Below are 19,539 nucleotides of genomic sequence, written 5' to 3'. Positions count from 1 at the left end.
ACCAGTGAATTTCATTCCTCTGATTATTCAGCCAACAGCAGTTCCACCCATTCACACTGAAGTTATAAGTACTGTTTCAGCTTGGACTGCATTTTGAATGATGCACAATACAGGGCAGCCCATCAGAACAGAGGTAGTTTACATATATCAGTCCTAAAGGTACAGTAAGGGGTGTTCACATGACACCTTTTTACACAAAAGGCACATCGCATCTTTTTCTTAAAAAGAAACAGAATGGCCTACTTTGAGGGCAGGTTAACACATTTGATAAGTGATGAAACGAGATGATTTTTGAAAGAACACAAAACAGTGACATTTCAAAATGGACATATATAATAATAAACAGAAAATGCAGGTATTATTTCTATAACAAATCACAAAAAAGGGCCAAAACTAACTTTTCCTCCATGTTGCAGGAGTGATTATAGAGTGGGCATCCTTCATACTGATTGGTCAGCTGTAGATAGTGAATGGAGCTTTTTGAGGGCAACCAAACAAAGGGTTTTTTAATTTCAACATGTGGTTTAAAAAAGCGATGGTCAAGCTAGAAGAATGTGTTGGAATGAACAGAAGAGTGCTTTAGAGAGTTGGAAAAGGAGTTGGCTGAACTCTTCCTAACAAAAACTGCCTTTTTAATTCTACGGGATAAAAAGGTGCTGGAAACAGTCATGTAGAAATGAAATCAATGGAAATGTAATAATAGCAATAAAGGATATGGGATCTTCAATGTAATATATTCATGTGGAAAAGGCATGCATACTTGAATCAAGTACATTCAATGCATCATTGTATATGTGTGTGCATGCATTGGTTCTGTGTGTGCTGCATGTTTTCCTGTTTAGTGCCAATCTAACAGATGCCATCTGTCCGTCGCGCTCCTATTTCTCACGGTCCCGTGCCCAGAGTCAAGCGGCTCGAACTGATTAATTAGGCTTCTCTGCCTTGTGTCATTTACAGATGGACTGGAATTCTCGGCAGTGCTTGAAAAAGCCACGGCTGAAACCATCAGACAGACTGAGAGCATCTTGTACAATGTAATGGGTTTCAAGGCTATACTATTGTGCACTGCACCAGAGCAAAAAGGTCTAATGCACTTCATGAATACTTCATGCTCAACGATGTGCCAAGTAATATTTGAATATATGCATAGAAATGAAAGTTGTTGTATTGAGTTAGACTGTTTTCAGTCAATCAGCTGAATCTGAAAGCATGTGAACGCCTTTGTTTTGCTTTGTTCGTCAGCGTGTTCTGCAGTGCCGTGTGAATGGCACAGGAGTCGTGCAAGTGGAGTGAATGACTGCGGCTCAGTGCAGGGTCTGATTCCTATTGCGTGGTTGCTTGGACACTGTCGCCATGGCAACATGCTCCAGCACAGCATTAAAGGAAACACAGACGCAGTAGAGTGAAATAAACAAGAGATCAAATGGAAGCGGGAGACGGTGGGGAAAAAGTTGAAAACTTCCATTCCTTTTCTATCTCATGCCACATCCCTGATTAAGGAATATATACTACGACTCAAAGCCGTCAAACTGACTGAACTAGAATGAAATGTCATAACGTACAGCCCATGCTGCTCAAGAGGCTTTCTTATGTTGTCCTAATATGACATGACCTCTCTTTCTCAGTCCATATGTCCCCCTTACAGACATACTCTTGCTCCTTTATGACTCATTGCTATCTCCTTTCCTTGCCAATAGCAACATCCTTATTCATTGAATGGTGAGTTCACTCAGTTCAGGACCTACAACACAGTCCTTTCATTATAATACAATTTACACCTCATATAATACCATCTACACCTCATTCTGTCAGGATCCCTCCTTTTCTGATTACCTAAACCAAATTATTTCAACAAATGAGAAGTAAATACTGAAAACACACACCAAGTTAATGCACTGAAAGGACTACCACATGAATACAATATATTACATCAACTGAAAGATGAAACTGTATAACTGTGTTTTTGATTGTGTGGAAGTAATGTACACACTTGAATAAAGTAAATTCAGTCTATTACTTTTTTTCTGTGCTATAATATGCATTATGTATTAATGTATAGATAGGCATATCCAGCAGTAAAATTCAGAGACTGGCACATGTACATGTATTTCACTGGCTAACAGGCACAATCTGCCCCTGACAGGCACAGTTTGGATCCAATCACTTTTTTGGTGCAGTTACAGGTTGATAAATGAGACCACACATGTTAAAATGTGCCATTTATAGGTATAATGCCAATACATAATTAGGGGCAGGGTTGCAGTCTCACTTCCTGCTCCAAAATGCAGGGGTGTGGCTAAAACAAGGCTCCGCCTATGGACTGAAACTCTTTGTTTTTCGGGAGTGACGTGAAGCATTTTTTGATCATTTAAAAATCTTTTTTTTTATTTAAAAATTGAACTTTAAGATCTTTAAAACAATCAAAAATATTAGTTAATAAAATTAGTATTATTTTCACAAGTTGATATTTAGAGGTTAAGGTTTGATACTCTGATAAGTTACATGGGAAATATTTTATTTGATTAAATTAATCTAAAATACAGGGTCAAAATGACTGTACAGTGAGTCGTCTAGTTGCTCATGTAGCAAATGTACAAGGCAGCTTCAAGTTTATATGTATAAAAATAGAGTTTGATATGATAGCAACAAAATGTAAATCCAGTCGTTAATGTGTGTAGGTTTGTGTGTATGTGTGTACCCAGGTGCATGTGAATTGGAGGGAGTTGGCGTTTGTGAGCACAGGTGTACCATTGTGCATGTGTGTGTGTACAGTAGGGCTGTTTTTACGCATATATGCGCAGCATAATGAGCTCTCCAGCCCAGGCGTGGGGAAATCCCCTCTAGACAGAAGAAATGGCAGCGAAAGAGCCACTCTCAATTACACACTAATGAAACAATTCTCACTCTGAGTATGATCAGGATCACGCAATGCCAAGTCTATCTCTCTCTCTCTCTCTCTCTCTCTCTCTCTCTCTAGACAATCTCTGAGTACTGGCAATGAAGGCACTTATCTGCACTTACTTTAACTGTAAGCCACTCATGTTATTCATGTAAGAACGCAACACAGCGGTAATGTCCCTCCTGCTGGTCAGTCACCTTTTCACAAAGATGCTACTAAAACAAATGTGTAAGGTTCTAAACAAAAAAATCATCTCCAAATAAGACAGTGAAAAGCGATGTTTGCGTGACGACTACTCACTCACTCACTCACTCACTCACTCACTCACTCATCATCTAAGCCACTTATGCTCCTGGTCGCAGGGGGTGCTGGAGCCTATCCCAACACCCAATGAGTGGAAGGCAGGAAGCACCCTGGACAGGTCGCCAGTTCATCACAAGGCGGACACGCAGACCTACACACTCACACACACACTCACACCTATGGTCAATTTAGTATCTCCAACTGGCCTGAATGCTTGTCTTTGGACTGTGGGAGGAAACTGGAACACCCGGAGGAAAGCAACACAGACAAAAGGAGATCATGTAAGCTCCTGACTGAAAGGACCCTGGTCACCTGGTCTGGTCACCCAGCCATGTGCATAAGATTAGTAAGTACAGACAGGGGTGGAAAATATTTAGGCAATTGTACTTTTGGTGTTTCTGTGCGTGTGTGTTCTGGTGTAAGTATACTGGTGCAAAATGGCTTTATATCCATGTCATTTGTTTTGTTTTTACACTGCTTTGTATTGTTTGTCTGTATGTTTAGAAGGTTGCCACCATATTGACTGAGATGGCTTAGAGGCCACCAGCCACCAAAGCAACTCTACATCACAGCTACAAGGCTTCTAGGGCTGGTTGCCCAAATGGTACTACATCACGGCTAAAGGCATCCTGGGCCAGCTACCTGAGCTACTCTATCCCACAGTTATGAGGCTTTCTGGGCTGACCGCTTGAAAGACCCAACACCACTGCTATGAGGCTTCCCAGGCCAGTTGCCAGAGCGACACTACATTGTGGCTACATGGTTCCTGAACTAGCTTCCTGAGCTACTCTACACCACAGCCGGCTTTTTTTCTTTAAATTTTATGCTGTTTTTATTCGCTTTTTATGTAAAGTGGGAGTGGGAGATACCAGTATGACATTGTCTCATAATATGTTTTTGCCATATTGAGGATATCATGATAAGGCCAAAAATGTCAAAACAGAAACAGTCCCGCCACTGAGACAAACTAAACACAAATTTGAACAGCTGTAATTTTCTGTAAAGCTGCTTTGTGACAACACCTGTTGTAAAAAAGCACTATATAAATGAACTTTGACTTGACTTTGACTTAAATAGCTCTTAAAAACGCAACAAAGGCTCATTTCAGACCAAAAGCAGTAACAGCACTTTTGGGAACCACTTGCAGACGCTCCTACATTAATCACTGCAGCTTTTACGCATACTGCAGCATGGCAGCATGGGCATGGACAAAGTGAGTCATTCATCACATGCCACTTGCAGCCAGCCACTTGAATGGACTGGCAACATGTTCTACTTTGCTGACCGCACTGCATTGGTCAGAACAGTAGAAAACACTGTCATATAAATTTGAGCTCATATCATCCAGTCCTGAGTAAAACACTTTGAATTGCCTTTGAATATGTGCTTAAATAAACTTGTCTTGTCTTACTTAAGTATTATTTTGGTAGATTTGTACTGGACTTCAGTCTTACTGAAGTGAAATACTTGTACTTTTACTCAATTACAATTACAAAAAATATACTCCTTACTGCTCACATTTTCATTCAGACCTTCAAAGTACAATGAGTTTCTAAAATATGCTCTTGCCAGTCAAGTTCGTCTTATTTTTTATTTTTTAACGAAAATTTAAAACTATCCATAACTATGGTAATTCATATTAGTTCAAGAGCCAGTATTGCACATTCATTGCTCCATTGCAGATACACTAATCAGGGTTACACAGCTTGTGCCTAGCATGAAAGTCGCGTTAATATAAAAGAACATAAAAACAAACAAATCCACATATTCTTACTCTTTTTGTATGTACTTAGTTTTGTTGAAATGTTGATACTTTTCAACTGTCACTAAAATATATTTTTTGCTCCGTACTTCCACTTTTAAGTGAGTAAGTCTTTGAGCCAATACCCATACTTTTACTTAAGTATAGTCTCTCTGTACTTTTTTCTATCCCTATGAACAGATAACACAGTCTAAACACTAATTAAAAACACAATACTGCATGTATTCAATAAGAACACATAGTTTTGACAACTTTGCTTACCAAAGATTCTATGATAGTTTTACTTCCCTCATTGCTACAAACTCCAAACATGAATCTACATAGGTATCGTCTCCAGCATAAAGTATCCAACGCACAGCTGGATAGTTATCTCTCTTTGAAGTCAATGACCTTTGATTACCCTAGTAAGAAAGACAGCAGAGAAAAGAAAAGGCCAGTATGTGTGACAAAGAGATATACATTAATTTTCAATACTATTATGGATGATGGAGAGACATTAATGACACTGTATTGACAAAATGGACCATATATATATATATATATATATATTATATATATATAATATATATATATATATATCCATATCTCACACCATACCATACCGAAAAAAAACAAAGAAGCCATGCTAAGTATGACACAAACCCAATTAGACCACCTTAGCATGGGTCCATGCTTGAGTCAAATGAGTGTGCTATGCTTTCTCTTTAGGAACACAGTTCACCTTCAAATGTGCCAGTGGAAAAATATCCACCTTTAGCTTGCAGTGACACCCAGTATGTGTGTTTGTGTATGTGCACGGAAAGAATGGAAGAATGCTGAATGGCTGTTTTGTTGTAATGCTTCTGGGGGTTGGTGTTGCTTAGTTGATTGAGCAAGTGAGAAATGTTGCATTCAGGCCACAAGTGTGACAGCAGGCGTCAAAGCTGAGAGGACAGTGAAGACACTCGGTGAGGCGGAAGGGAAGGAACAAGAGGGTTCAGTCTCATTTTCAGGCTATTGTTTAGCTTAGTCTCGTTTTTTTCATTCATTCAGATGGACATGCCTCTGAAGGGTTTCCTACCTGCTCGGTTCATTTCTAAAACCTCATCCTGGGCGGCCAGCGGGCATGTGTCGCTCTGCGTACTGTGGTGGGGCGAGTTCATGCCCGACTTACAGAAATTGGGGGAGCCCAACTGTGGGGCACGCGGGATATGCTTGTTCTTTTTCTTTGGTAGCTTCTGCTTCGCCATGGCCAGTGAGTAGTACATTCCAAAGTTATTGACGATGACTGGCACGGGCATGGCGATGGTCAACACACCAGCCAGAGCACACAGCGCGCCCACCAGCATGCCCGACCATGTCTGCGGGTACATGTCTCCGTAGCCAAGTGTAGTCATGGTGACCACAGCCCACCAGAAGCCGATGGGGATGTTCTTGAAGTGCGTGTGCTCGCTGGCCCGTGGGTCGTTCGGTTTGGCGCCGATTCGTTCGGCATAGTAGATCATGGTGGCGAAGATGAGCACGCCCAGGGCCAGGAAGATGATGAGGAGGAGGAACTCATTGGTGCTGGCCCGCAGGGTGTGGCCCAGGACCCGCAAGCCTACGAAATGGCGCGTCAACTTGAAAATCCGGAGGATCCGCACGAATCGGACCACCCGCAGGAACCCTAGCACATCCTTAGCCTCTTTGGAGGACAGACCGCTCAGGCCTACCTCCAGGTAGAAAGGCAGGATGGCCACAAAGTCGATGATGTTGAGCGCATTCTTGATAAACTTTTTTTTGTCGGGACAGAAGGTGATGCGCATGAGAAACTCAAAGGTGAACCACACCACGCACACACCCTCGATGTAGGTCAGATACACCTCAGTCTCCGTCTCCTGGTAGATCCGCGTGCTGTTGTCCAGGGGGTCAATGTCCGTGCGGTTGATGATGGGGTTGAAGGCCTCGTGTGTCTCCAGGCAGAATGTGGTTATAGACACCAGGATGAAGAACAGAGAGGCAAATGCCACCCACTGGAGGACAGAGAGACAGAGAGAAAGAGAAAAAGAGAGATTTTATTAATTTTGACAAGACACTGCAACAAGTATTCATTAATATTTGATACATTTTACAATTAAAGTGTTCAAAACCAGGAAATTCATTTAAATAACTGACAACATTTACCACTTTTATAAACTCTCCCACTCTTTCAGGTGGAATTCTAGCTTGTCACTAGTAGCACACAATTGCCAGCTCTGCACACCAGAATAATTGTGATTGTAATTTGGCACAGCTTGGAAAACTCTCTCAATTTGAGACAGTACTGGTCTTTGTTGCAGTCCAAAAACATTTCCTACTTCTCTGTATTTCTAGCTAGCATATTCTCAGTTATGTTTATACTGAGAATAAATGCTAGCTGTCCAGAGATACTGCACTGGTGGTAAAGCAGGCATGGCTGAGGCATGGTGTGTGCTATATAAAGTGATTTTGAACAGCTTAAAAATCATGGTGTGACTCCCCTGCTGACTAAAAAGAGTTGACCAAAAAGTTATTTTGATTTTGAAGATGGTTAAAAAAAGACGCTGCACCACTCACTGCTATTTAAACAAAGCCAGCAACCGAGGTAGCCAGATAGAGCCTTGCTCAATTAACCAGTAATATCATGTTTCACCTCCCCCTTCCACCACCCCAAACCCTCACCCTATCACCGTGAGAAAATACTCAGCTAGCTCAGAGGTCCTCTCTGATTTTATGCTTCACTTTAAAAAAGTCTTGTTACACAATGAAAACAAATTATGAGTTCGGATTCACATGGGCTTTTTTTTGCTAAGCATATAGTTAGAAGCAAATTGAAATCTACAGTAAAGTTGGTTCATGACACTGGAGGTGGGCTAGATCGGGCCTTGACCAAAAGACCAAAACACATAAACATAACCCAAGAATTAGCAATCATTTTGCAAGGTCTGGTGCACTAATCTTTGATCATCTTTCCCTTTGATACTGCATTTTGCAAGTCTAGCTGTCTGTACTTTCAACTCTCTCCAATAACTCACAGCATCAAAAAGTGAAATGCACATATAACTAGTCCAGCTGAGCTTCCAGGGTGCCAGATGCAGCTCTAATGGAGCACATTTGAGAGTACTACACTGCCCCTACATACCCTGAGGTCAGATTTCCGCAAGAGATGAAAAAGCTACATTTCTTCTAGTCTTGTAGTCTGTAGTGCAGATCTTTTAACTACAGTGCTCTCCAGAATTAGTACCAACCCCCAGAAAGTGAAAAAGGTCATAAAAATGTATTAGCTTTATCTTATTATTCATTGAGGCAAATTTGTAAAACTCTAGTCCTAACTTGTGAAGTATCTTGAATAGAAGAGCCCACAAGCAAGGACCAAATATTTTGCATGGAGGAATGTCCTCAAATCCATTATATGTGTTTTTTCACCTCATGTAAAATTATAAGAGAAGACTCCTGGGAAAGAACACTGCACAAAGCATTAAATGTAGCAGTGCCAATGGCCATGGAATATTTTTGGACAAAAAGATTCACTACATTTTGTCTCACTAAAAGTTTCTCCCCTATTTTCAGTGCAAGATCATCTTCGTCGGAATGGTTATGAGAAAAAATCAATTTTTTACAAAACTTTTGGCTTACCCCAGATGTAGTCGATCAGCCAAGACATGTTTGGTGTCCAAGTTTTGCTTCTTTAGTTTAGTGCTTGAGCTACGATGCTAACATTGTTTACACATGCAAAAAATAAAGTTATCCAAATCTTTTCTGTAAAGACATCCCCAGAACTTCTCTCAACCTGCTCAAACCACATCCAGGCCTACATGAATGCTGTGCAGTGTTCTGATTTCCCATTACGTGCACCCATGCCACATGGCACATATGGATAGATTATGTTTGCAATTTCTGTTATTTCTATTTAAAAACAGATCTTCAGTATGAGGTTTTGCATTTTCATAATTCATAGTTCACAGTAAGTGACTTTAATGAAAACCTGGATGCAGTTTGAGTGGGTTAAGAGTATAGATAGTATTGAGTATTGATAGAGACTGATATATTTGCAGAAAAGATTTGGGTGATTACTGACTTCTAGTGTTTGTTAGCAACATTAGCCTTATAACTCTGCCTTATAATCTAGGCTGATCGATCTCATCTGGGATAAGTGGAAAATAGTGTAAACATTTTGCTGACAATGGAAGGTCCAAGCCTCCAATCCTTATTCCTACAACTTATAACTTATGAACAAGTTAACTTAAATTTAAGCTCAATCATTATGTATTATGTTTCAATAAATTACTGAATAGTCAGCCGTAGGATGTCATAAGTCTGGAAATTTAATGAGTTAAAGACAAGTTTCCATTGTCTTTTTGTTCATTTTTATTAAGGCAGGCTATGATTCGGGAGAACAGACCATCTTTCCTCTAGTGGTTATAATCCTTTAGCTTCAGACTGTAAATAAAGGCAGCATGTTTTCTCTGGTGACTATGCACTCCACTCTTGCGCTCAGAGGATTTTGAATGGGGCTATAAAGATTAGTCTGGCAGCCAGAGGTGGGTAATGGATGTTGTGTAACTCCACTTAACACCACTACAATACTAAAGATCCCTATCCTGAGTCACAGTGCACACGTGAGGAGGAAGAGTGGTGTGATGTTGGTGTAGACCTGAGGTGTGGTCAAGTACTGCTTAAGGTAGAGTAGATGTCAGTGTGAAAAGTTTAGTTGAGCAAGTTAAAAGTACAAGAAGTTCAGCACAAACATTACCTCATCGCTGCATACCCATGGTGTGCACACAGTCTAGCAGTGTAGGACGCACTGATTTACTACTTATTCCCTGAGCTCCTGAACTTGTCAAGGAAGGACACAGCACACTGGTGATGTATTAATGCTTATGCTGTTGCAGGCATTTATGCTTGCACTATTGTATACTGGACATCAGAACGAACCTTAAGAAACTCACGAAATAAACAATATAAAATGGATAGGTCAAGTAAAATGATGTGTCCCCTATGTTAAAGGGAAATTCCAACAATTATCACAATTTCTGCAAAATTCAATCACTGAGACGTAAACAAAGTAATTGAGAACGGTTTGATGTGAAATCAAAGTGCACTGTAGAGAAGCTTACTGCCGGTTTTCCTTTACAGTGGTGGTGATAGGAACCAGGAGTCAATATCTATAATGCAAATAGCCATTTTATTTGCTATCCATTTGACCAGTGAACCTACATGTGTCCTCTGAGATTTATATGTAATGTTGATAATGGTAAAATAGCAGTAAACTTGAAAAAGTAAGTTTTCTTTATGTACTATTTTGTCTTACAATGGCCTGAATGTACCTCTTCTCCATGAATGGCTTTTTAAAATACAGGGTTTTTAAAATGAAGTAAATAAGGGTATTTGTTTCTCTATTTAGTATCTAGAAACTTTGTCACAGAAATTTTAGCAGCAAAGGCCTCAAATAGAACAGTTATCAGTACTATACTGAGATTGTAAATTTATAAATAAATAAATTACAGCTGGTCGAAAGACCTTGCACAACAAACTGCACCACTTTCTGCGTAGCTATTAGATCCCAAAGAGCAGAGATGCCTAAAAGTGACATGTGGGAGGGCTATAAATTATTGAACAAGCAGAAAATGCTCAGTGCACAATGAAGCAATAAAGGGTTGGTATACTGTGGGCCTGTATTTCATGTATGTGATACATGCATGTATCTAGTTGACAAACAAACAAGCATCCAAATGCGTAAACATTTAAACACACTATCTGACGACAGGCAGTGGCTATAAATATGGATCCCAAAGCCAGAGATGGCTATTGGCAGGCATAATTGGAGCTGAATGCTTTGCAAGCTGCAGGCCTTTCTACAATGTGCAGTAATGAGTCTGATGAAATTGCAGCACAAATGTACCATCTGTAGCAGCCTTCAGCACCAGAGGACTGGAACTATCTCACAAAACAAGAGGAATGTGCTCTCTCTCTCTCTCTCTCTCCGTTCTGATTGGGTTACATCTTAATATAAATAATTCAGAAAAATCACAGGGATTTGAAGGAAATTGTAAAAAATATTTTTCTTCATATTTTCCCTGTAGAATTCCACCATATGATTGGGAAAGAAATTGTTTTATGTCTTTTCTGCTTCATCATTTAAAGCCTGTAGAGCTGCTGGCTAACATTTGCTGGCTATACTGTATACAACCATTACATACTGACTTACTGTAAAACTTTGGTATTTTACGTACGTCAGTCAGCAGTCATATCTGTTTTAACCTCGTAAGCAAATTGTTTCAGATTTCCACTCTTCACTCTCAAAACTGAACAACTTACATGACAATTTTAAACTTAGTACTGAATAATTCATAGTAGTTTTTAAATAAAAGGGTTTTCTATCAGTCATATTAAACCTAACATGTCATGATACATTCAGAGTCTTTGGTAACACTGCCACCAGAGTAGTTTCAACTTGTGCATGACCATGTTCGACATGGCAAAATAGACCAGCTTGTGGAAGTGTAACATTCTGAATGCTACAGTATATCACTGTCTAAAAGAAGCCCAAAGCAGCCTTTATTTTTGGATCCATTGTTGTTTCCAAGCCAGCAAACAAATACATTCAGAATCAAATTTGCATCGGTTAGCACTTATTATAGACTGGCTTAATCAGAGTAATGACAAAAGGTGTCTGAGCTGTGAGTTATATTCCTGTTATGCATGTATTTGCTTGATCAAGAAGCAAGTTCGTGACACAAATAATAAAAAAAATCCAGTGTTTGCCTGTTAGATGATGTTCTTTGCATATCAAACAGATGCCACAACAGCATTGAGACATCGTGTTATTAACAGAGAAGAGTAGATTAAACAGCGGAAATAGCCACTTTTTTGCTTTGGCCTTAAGAGCTTAATGACTGATTAATAAGGTTGGTCTTAAGGGGTTGATTGCCAACAATGGACAGATAGATTTGGAGAAATTCAGAAACAGATAGATAGGGCTTTGAGTCTCTCTCTCTCTCTCTCTCTCTCTCTCTCTCTCTCTCTCTCTCTCTCTGTCTCTCTCTCTCTCTCTCTCTCTCTCTCTCTCTCTGTGTCTCTCGTCACGAGCAGCAAGCATCATTGCTATGGGAAACTGTCTCCAAGTGACTGACATAATGAGCTCTCAAGAGTAACGACATCAATCTGATCTGATCGGTGTGAAATATGAAGAAATCAACTGATTCAGCCCATGACGTCAATCCTTACAGACGTTTCCAACCTTTCTTACTCTCAAATTCATCTTGCAATGGTACTGTATGACAACAGAACTTTCAGCATTTTTAAAGCGAATTGGAAATAATGACCGTTCTCCCTTCCACTCCATGACATATTTCAGAGTGAAATATGGTATCAGGGAGGGTCTCTGACCATTTCACTTAATGATGGGTGGGGTGATGGGATGGGGAGGTGAAACATATTATCGATTAATATTATTTTCCCCAACTGCTGATGCACAGTGATGTAATCAAAACTCGAAAGATTTTGATGGAAGATTACGAGAAAACAGAAATTGTATTTTTTAAACGATATTATATGATGAATTGTGCTTAACATTACCAAGGACATAAAGTAATAAAGGAAAAAAGGTCAGGTATAATTTTCGTTTGCTTAAAAGACAGCAAAACGATCACTCCTGAGCGCTACTCCTTTACAATTACAGCATAACTTACTGTAGAACTGGAAATGATTTCTAGAGTAAATAATTTCATTTTCACTCTTTTTTTCATCAAGTGTAGCAAGTTATTATTATTTTTTTCCTCAGTGTGTCCTTGTGTGCTCTACAGGTGAACACAGCCTCGTACAGGCCTTGTGCAAACCCCCACGCAAGTCCCACGCATGGAATCTTACAGCGAGACAAAACACTCTGCGTACACCCCCCATCTCACAGGCTAATCTAAGTGTACCAAGACCACAGCTCACCTCTCACTGTCTTCATAACTAACATATACATGATCTAATAGGGACAAACTAGTGACTGCCACTTACGTAAGATGTGAAAGTTCACAATAGTATTCTTTCATATAACAACAAATACAGATTTTAAGCTTTTGGCAAATAGGGCGAAATTAATGACATTTGCAAAATTCTGAGAAAACCCTGCCTCCATTAGTTATTGTTGCTATGTCTGTCAAACTTTCAGTTCAGGCTGGTCACATTGTAGCACTTGTGCTAACAGACTAAACAGTTCAGTAGTACAAAGGAAAGTTAAAAATCACACAGAGGAGTACTAAGCTAATAGAATAAGGCTAATTTCTTACAAATTTGGTACTGTCCTTTGGAAATTAAAGCATGATTGGATAAATGAATGCATTGAATTAATGCATAAATAGCCTAAAAACAACAAGCATGGGGATACTATTAAATATTTTTTTATATGTCATTGACTACAAATACAAGGAGTAGCTGCATCATTAGGTTTCTGTCAGTTAGAAATCAGTAAGGGAGCACCTCTTTGGGCTCTTTGTTAAATGAATCACTGTAAAACCACAACATGCAGGGCAATATATGCTAATATCTGTTCAAAGGAATCATATTGAATGTCTTTTACAAGCTTCAAATGTCTATGTTTAACCTAGAACGGCCAACTTTGTTCAAGTGCATCACTGTTAGCTTAGTTCTAACATATTGTAAGAAAGCTCATAGGGATGTTAGCATAACTTTAAAGGTGTTTTTTTTCCTCATTTTTAACATTCATGGCCCAAACAGGCAGCCTAGTGGTAATAGTCATGGTTACCACTTTACTCTAAAATTCATTCATTTATACTATAAAGGCAACAAATCAATTAATGAATGAATTGCAGCAAACTTTATTGTAGAGCTATATTTTTTCATAATTGTTTATGTGATTCTTTAGCTACGATCAGCAATTTTTAGAAATTCTACCACAACGAATGGATCACATCTGTAAAAAATGAAAAACTCACTTTTTTATATGTACCATTACACACAATGTGGCTTCCAAGCTTCAATTCTCAACACTGAAAATTAAAAATACTCAGCAGACAAAAGGAGTGAGTTATTATTGCTGAGATTTTAAGCTTGCCGGGTTCTAGCTGAAACTTTCTGCGCTTATGAGCAAAGTCAGTAGCTGCCTAATGTCTATAGTCATTGTGTTTTAGGATAAAAGCTCTATCTGTAGCACAATAAAGTCAATGCATTTAAGAACGTTCACTGCAATTAGGCTCTTAAATCTGAAGGGGATGAAGCAGAGATTAGTAATGTTATACCTTTGAGTATTTCCACCACTTGAGTGGCCAACCTTATGCAGACTTCCAGTTGCATTATAGCATTGTAGCATTGTGAATCAGGCACTGATATTGTCTTATCTGCATGAAATGGGCTAATGGAAATCAATGGTATGGACACACACACACTCTCACAGCAATAAGGCAAGCATAAAAATTACTGTAATGTAATGTAACATGTGCGCTGACTTCCTGTCTGATGTTCCTGTCTGAATCCTACAATGTATTGCATTTTTTCCCTGATTTCCACTAATGTGGGGTTAATGTGCCAAAACCTTTCATAATTCATTTTCACATGACAAGCTGCAAATTCATAGATGCTCTGCAAACTCAGAAAACACCAACTAGCCAGCCAAGTTAATCATGAACTTTGAGTTGGTGGTCCTATGAACTTCTGTCAGTGATTTTCCAGCACAGGTATTTCATCACCTTTGAGAGTCTTCTTGATATATTTCCATTCTGTTGTGCCTCACTTTCATAGTGTTGTGACTGGCTTTGCAGCATTCCTGAAGTTGCATGTGTTTTCTGAGTTTTTAGTGCATTTCTGAAACGTAGTTCAGGTGTAGATATATTGATGAAAGCGTTTTGGAGTTTGCAGCATCTTTATGAGTTTGCAACCTGTTTTTTAATTGTACTGTGCAATGGGTCGTGTTGGCCACCATACTTGCACTTTCAAAAAAAAGAAACCTTTCAGGGTACAAACACTGTCACTGTGGTCGTCAGCATAGATGGATTTAGGGGTGGGGCCACAGGACCACTGACCCTAGTAAAAATCTGATCTTAAGTGCCCCTTTACTGTTACTCAACACCTACATGCATACCACTTTTTGATATGCAAACTTCCTGTGAAATTCACCTTTTTGTATATACATACAAAGTTTCAAGAAAGTAGTGAAGTTTCGCTTTCATATATATGATTTCTTTCTTCAGCAGCTTTTGAATGGCAGTGCAACATATTAATATGTGCACATTATCATTGTTTGTAACAAAGGCAAACAGCTACCACTTTGCTTTTGTCTGAAATTGATGTAGGAAACATTAATTTATGTGAACTGTCTGCTTAGAGCTAAATGACCGCCTACAAATTAAACTCCAACTGGCAATAACTGGGGTCCAATCACAACACACTTTATGCAGTTATTACAGGTCTGTTAGCTGGTAGAACAGGAATGTTGGGGGTGTTTTTATAATAATTGTTAAGAAAAAGGCAAAAGCATATGTTTGCCAATGTTTCGTACACACTGATCTTTTGACCTTGATATGGTGTGCAATAGTTTTTTAACAAATAAGTCAAAATATCTTGAAAGCTGTACAGTTTTTGACATGAACTCAATGAACTGAATCATTTTACCACAATTACATCTTTCCCTGTATTTTATTCTCAGGGTATATCAGAATGCTTCATTTTCATGGGACCTGCCTCAAAATCCCCTATAGAGGGTTGGTTTCTGAACATCACCTTTTTCACTGCTTGAAAGTTTGCATGTCTGAATATGGTAGGTTAGAAATTATTAGCTAATGTTTAAATCCTAGTGATTATTTACACTATTTGTATCTTGGGATGCTAAAATATACCTAGACAGTACCCTTTTTTCTGTGTAGTGTTAAATCTGTTTCTGTGCCTTTAAGACTTGCATACTGTATGTTAATGGTCTCTGCTCTGACTGGCTGAAACAATGCTTATAACTTAAATGCAGTGGAGTTAAACTGTGTTGGTTTTTGTGACATCACAAAATCAAGGAACTCAAAATGGGCCATTTTGGCAGCAAAGTTTCTGTATATGGGACATATGGACTGTAGTATGAACAGTATGTTTTAACTGTTTAACAACATGTTTTCAAAAATGCAAAGAAAATTCAGTTTGCCATGATATGAACTCTTTTAAGGCTACGGGCAGCATTTAATGGTAACGATAATTTTAGAAATAAAGATAAAAACAGTTGAGTTGTCATTAGTGCACTGTGTTAAGTGGCCTTTGTGCCTGAGCTGTGCTGTTTTGCAAGGTTTGCAGCAAGAGAGACAGACAGAGAGACAGTGCAAGGGAGAGAGACAGAGACAGAGACAGAGAGAGAGAGAGAGAGAGAACCTTGCTCAAGTGTCTCAAAAATAGCACAGCAGCCTCCCCCTTTCTCCCTTACATCACCTCTCTCTTTCTCCACCTCTTTCTCTCGTTCTACCTCGCTTCCTGGAGATGAAAGCCTGTCACGTTCTCTTATGTAACCCAACGTTGCGTTGCACCCACATTTGGGGCTCTGTCTGTGCGGCTGTAGCTGTATGTTTTAGACCCATTGAGAGTGCCTGACTGTACTTGGTTGTGTTTCTGTGTCTGCGCAAGTTGAAAATGATGTTTCTTCTCTATTGGTGGACAAGCACGAAGAGGCATCAAAGGGCTGTGGCTGTGGAAACTACTGACAGCACCCCCGACAAAGGTACTGTTTGATGCCTGTCCTTTAAGGCATGGCCTACAGTGCTAATACTGCCATCAGACTCACTCTGTAGGGATCCTCCACACATGAGCCAATGTCCCTGGGGCTACAGGGCTGCCAGAGAGGGGTCAGAGATCTGGCCATTGGAGACCAGTGCTGGCCTTTCATAAATGTCATGGGTCATGATTCTCTTTGGAGGGGAGTGAAATGAGACTGCTTGGGCGGTGGTGGCGGGTGGGAAAGGCAAAAGGGAGGGTGCGATGGGGTTGAGGGGGTTTAGTAAGTAGTCAGACACACCTGATTGGTAATAAAATCCTACTCATGGACCACGCTAAGGAACAGTAGTAGAAGGCCAAGAGCAATTCTGCTTTCTGCATTCACTCTGATGCAAATGTAGTAAAGTACACTCATGATTTCTGAATGGTTCTTGGCTTGGATATTCAGTTCTATGAAAAATCTTTAATTGCTACTGAAGGGTCATCTACCATTGCGGTTTCAACTGGTGACCCACAACACTAAAGCCATAAAAAGAGCTGAAAATAAGAGTAAACCACAGAAATTTGATAATGACATCTTGATTGCCACCAGCAAAGCTGCACATTTCTGCAGCTTTTTCACACTGTTTGCAGCCTTTGCAAGTTAAAACATCCCCAGAATGTGTATTGTACATGAAGCTAGTGGTGCTACCGCTCTAGAGAACAACCTGCCCCTTAAGCGTGCATGGCTGCAACTGCATAAAGTGACACAGCATGGCCAGCAAAGCAAACAGTAACAGAAGAATATCTCTGACTCTGTGTGAACATCACTGTGTGGAATTGAATATATATATATATATATATATGTGTGTGTGTGTGTGTGTGTGTGTGTATGTATTGCTCTTGTCAGAACAAAACCTTGTATCTCCAAACTTTACAGAAGGAGGAGTTTTGGTCCATTTATCATGAAATTTACACACAATGTAAAAGGCAACAGCAATCTTCAATTATGTTAAAAAACTGAAAAACGAATGGAGATACAAAGTTGGGAGGTTGAAAGGTGCAATATGTATACGGCACCTTTTATACACTGCAGTCATTCAAAGTGCTTTACAAATGATAAAATACAAAGATAATTCAAATTATAATTTAAAAAGTAAAAATGTAAAAATTAAAGGAGAATAGAAATCAGAAACATGATTAAAACATAATTAAAACAATAGAGCTTAAAAGAGAAGAATCATTAAAATTAAAAATCAAAATAAAAATAAAATTAGAATGACAAAGTGCCGTTACAAGACAGAAGTGCAGTAGAGCTAAGAGAATCAGCTACTGAGTGTGAAATATGAAACAAGAATATTTAATCCACATCAAGAACACATCCTTTCTAACGACTCTATTCTAGTGTTGATATTGTGCTTCAGGCAGGAGTTTCTTTCAGAGTAACAGAATGTTCTATTTCTGATGTTCTATAGTTTTCTCCCAGACGTCACTGTCCTGGCTGACGTTACACTGTTTCAAAATAGAGCATGCAAGGAGGCTTCAGTGTGAACTCTGGAAGTCTGATAACATTCAGTGCTGGCCGACTCTAGATGGTAGATGAGGACACTAGCACCTGTCTTTCACTATCAGCAGTTTTGTTTCTCTGCCATTAAGATGTCGACTTTCCACTTACTTTCTTCAGACTATCTTATGTGTGCTATCAGTGTGTTTAGACTACTGGAAAGTCCAGTTCTGCTCTGTGTTCAAATTGTGCACATGCACCTAAATTATTCATGTTAAAAGTTTCTTTGTTTAACCCCTTAAAAGCCCAGGCTTATTTCATACTAAGGCTTATTATTCAGTAACTACAGGGACTCCAATTCAGTAGTAACTGCAGGGATTCCAAGGTATTAAACTCTTGAAAAAAGGTGTGTTGGATGTAACAGGCAAACAAAAGACAGTAGCAGTTTAACCAGATGCTTTCTACAGCACTTTATGTATGAGAATATTTGAATACATGATACTGAATCTGCGTGCCCAAGCTGCATTGGTTTGCAATAATTCATAAACGTATTCCACTCTAGCCTTGCATTACTCGGCCTGGCTGGTCAGCGGAGATGGCATGTGCACAGAAAGGACTGCCATAATGCATCTGTACATTGGCCATAATTATTTTCTTAATGCAGAGTGAGCCCTCAGTTAGCTTTATCTTATCCAAGCAAAAGTCCCCACTGACAGCACGTTAATGAAGAAAGGATAGTGGCCACTCAGAGAACAGCCTTCGATATACTGTAAAAGTAGATATAAAAGATATAGTATAAAGAGAGTTGAAGTAGCGTTACATTTTTATTTTATATAAATCATCATTGTCATCTCAAAATCTTGTAATGCCATTTTTCTCATTACTTATTTGTTTGTTTGTTTTACATCATTTGAGAATGATAGCTACCTTTTACATCGGTGGGGGAGGGGATCAGAGTCCTGCACATTATGGTCATTTCCCTGCTCTAGCATACTAACTAAACCTGTTAATTAACTGATGAGTTGAATCAGTAAGCTCGAGTAGAAAACTCACCAATCTGTGCAGAAATCCAGCCCTCCAGGACTGGACATGATTAATTGGACCACAAAGCAGGTATGATTTGAGTGGTGGACCATTCTCAGCACTGCGTTGGCACTGACGTGTTGGTGGTGTGTTAGTGTGTGTTGCGCTGGTACGAGTGGATCAGACACAGCAGTGTTGCTGGAGATTTTAAACACTTCATTGTCACTGCTGGACTGAAAATAGTCCACCAACCAACATATCTAGCCAACAGCGTCCTTTGGGCAGCGTCCTGTGACCACTGATGAAGGACTACAGGATGACCAACATAAACTGTGCAGCAAGAGATGAGCTACTGTCTCTAACTCAAAATGTAAATGGCAGCTACTTAAAAAATGAAATAAAAAA

At 39.4% G+C, this 19,539-nt stretch overlaps 1 protein-coding gene across 3 annotated transcripts in view; it reads right to left on the bottom strand.

Annotated features, from left to right (window-relative positions):
• Nucleotides 1-19,539, bottom strand: part of kcnc1a (potassium voltage-gated channel, Shaw-related subfamily, member 1a) — a 53,646-nt gene that overhangs the window by 13,120 nt on the left and 20,987 nt on the right. For all 3 annotated transcript variants that reach the window (XM_036584215.1, XM_036584216.1, XM_036584214.1), the window contains exon 2: nucleotides 6,025-6,955. In XM_036584215.1, coding sequence (XP_036440108.1) covers nucleotides 6,025-6,955 — 931 coding nt within the window. The remainder of the gene's footprint in view (nucleotides 1-6,024; nucleotides 6,956-19,539) is intronic.

This window comes from Colossoma macropomum, unplaced genomic scaffold (genome assembly GCF_904425465.1).
Source record: "Colossoma macropomum unplaced genomic scaffold, Colossoma_macropomum, whole genome shotgun sequence".
Lineage (NCBI taxonomy): Eukaryota > Metazoa > Chordata > Actinopteri > Characiformes > Serrasalmidae > Colossoma > Colossoma macropomum.
This window is presented reverse-complemented; position numbering and strand designations above follow the sequence as displayed.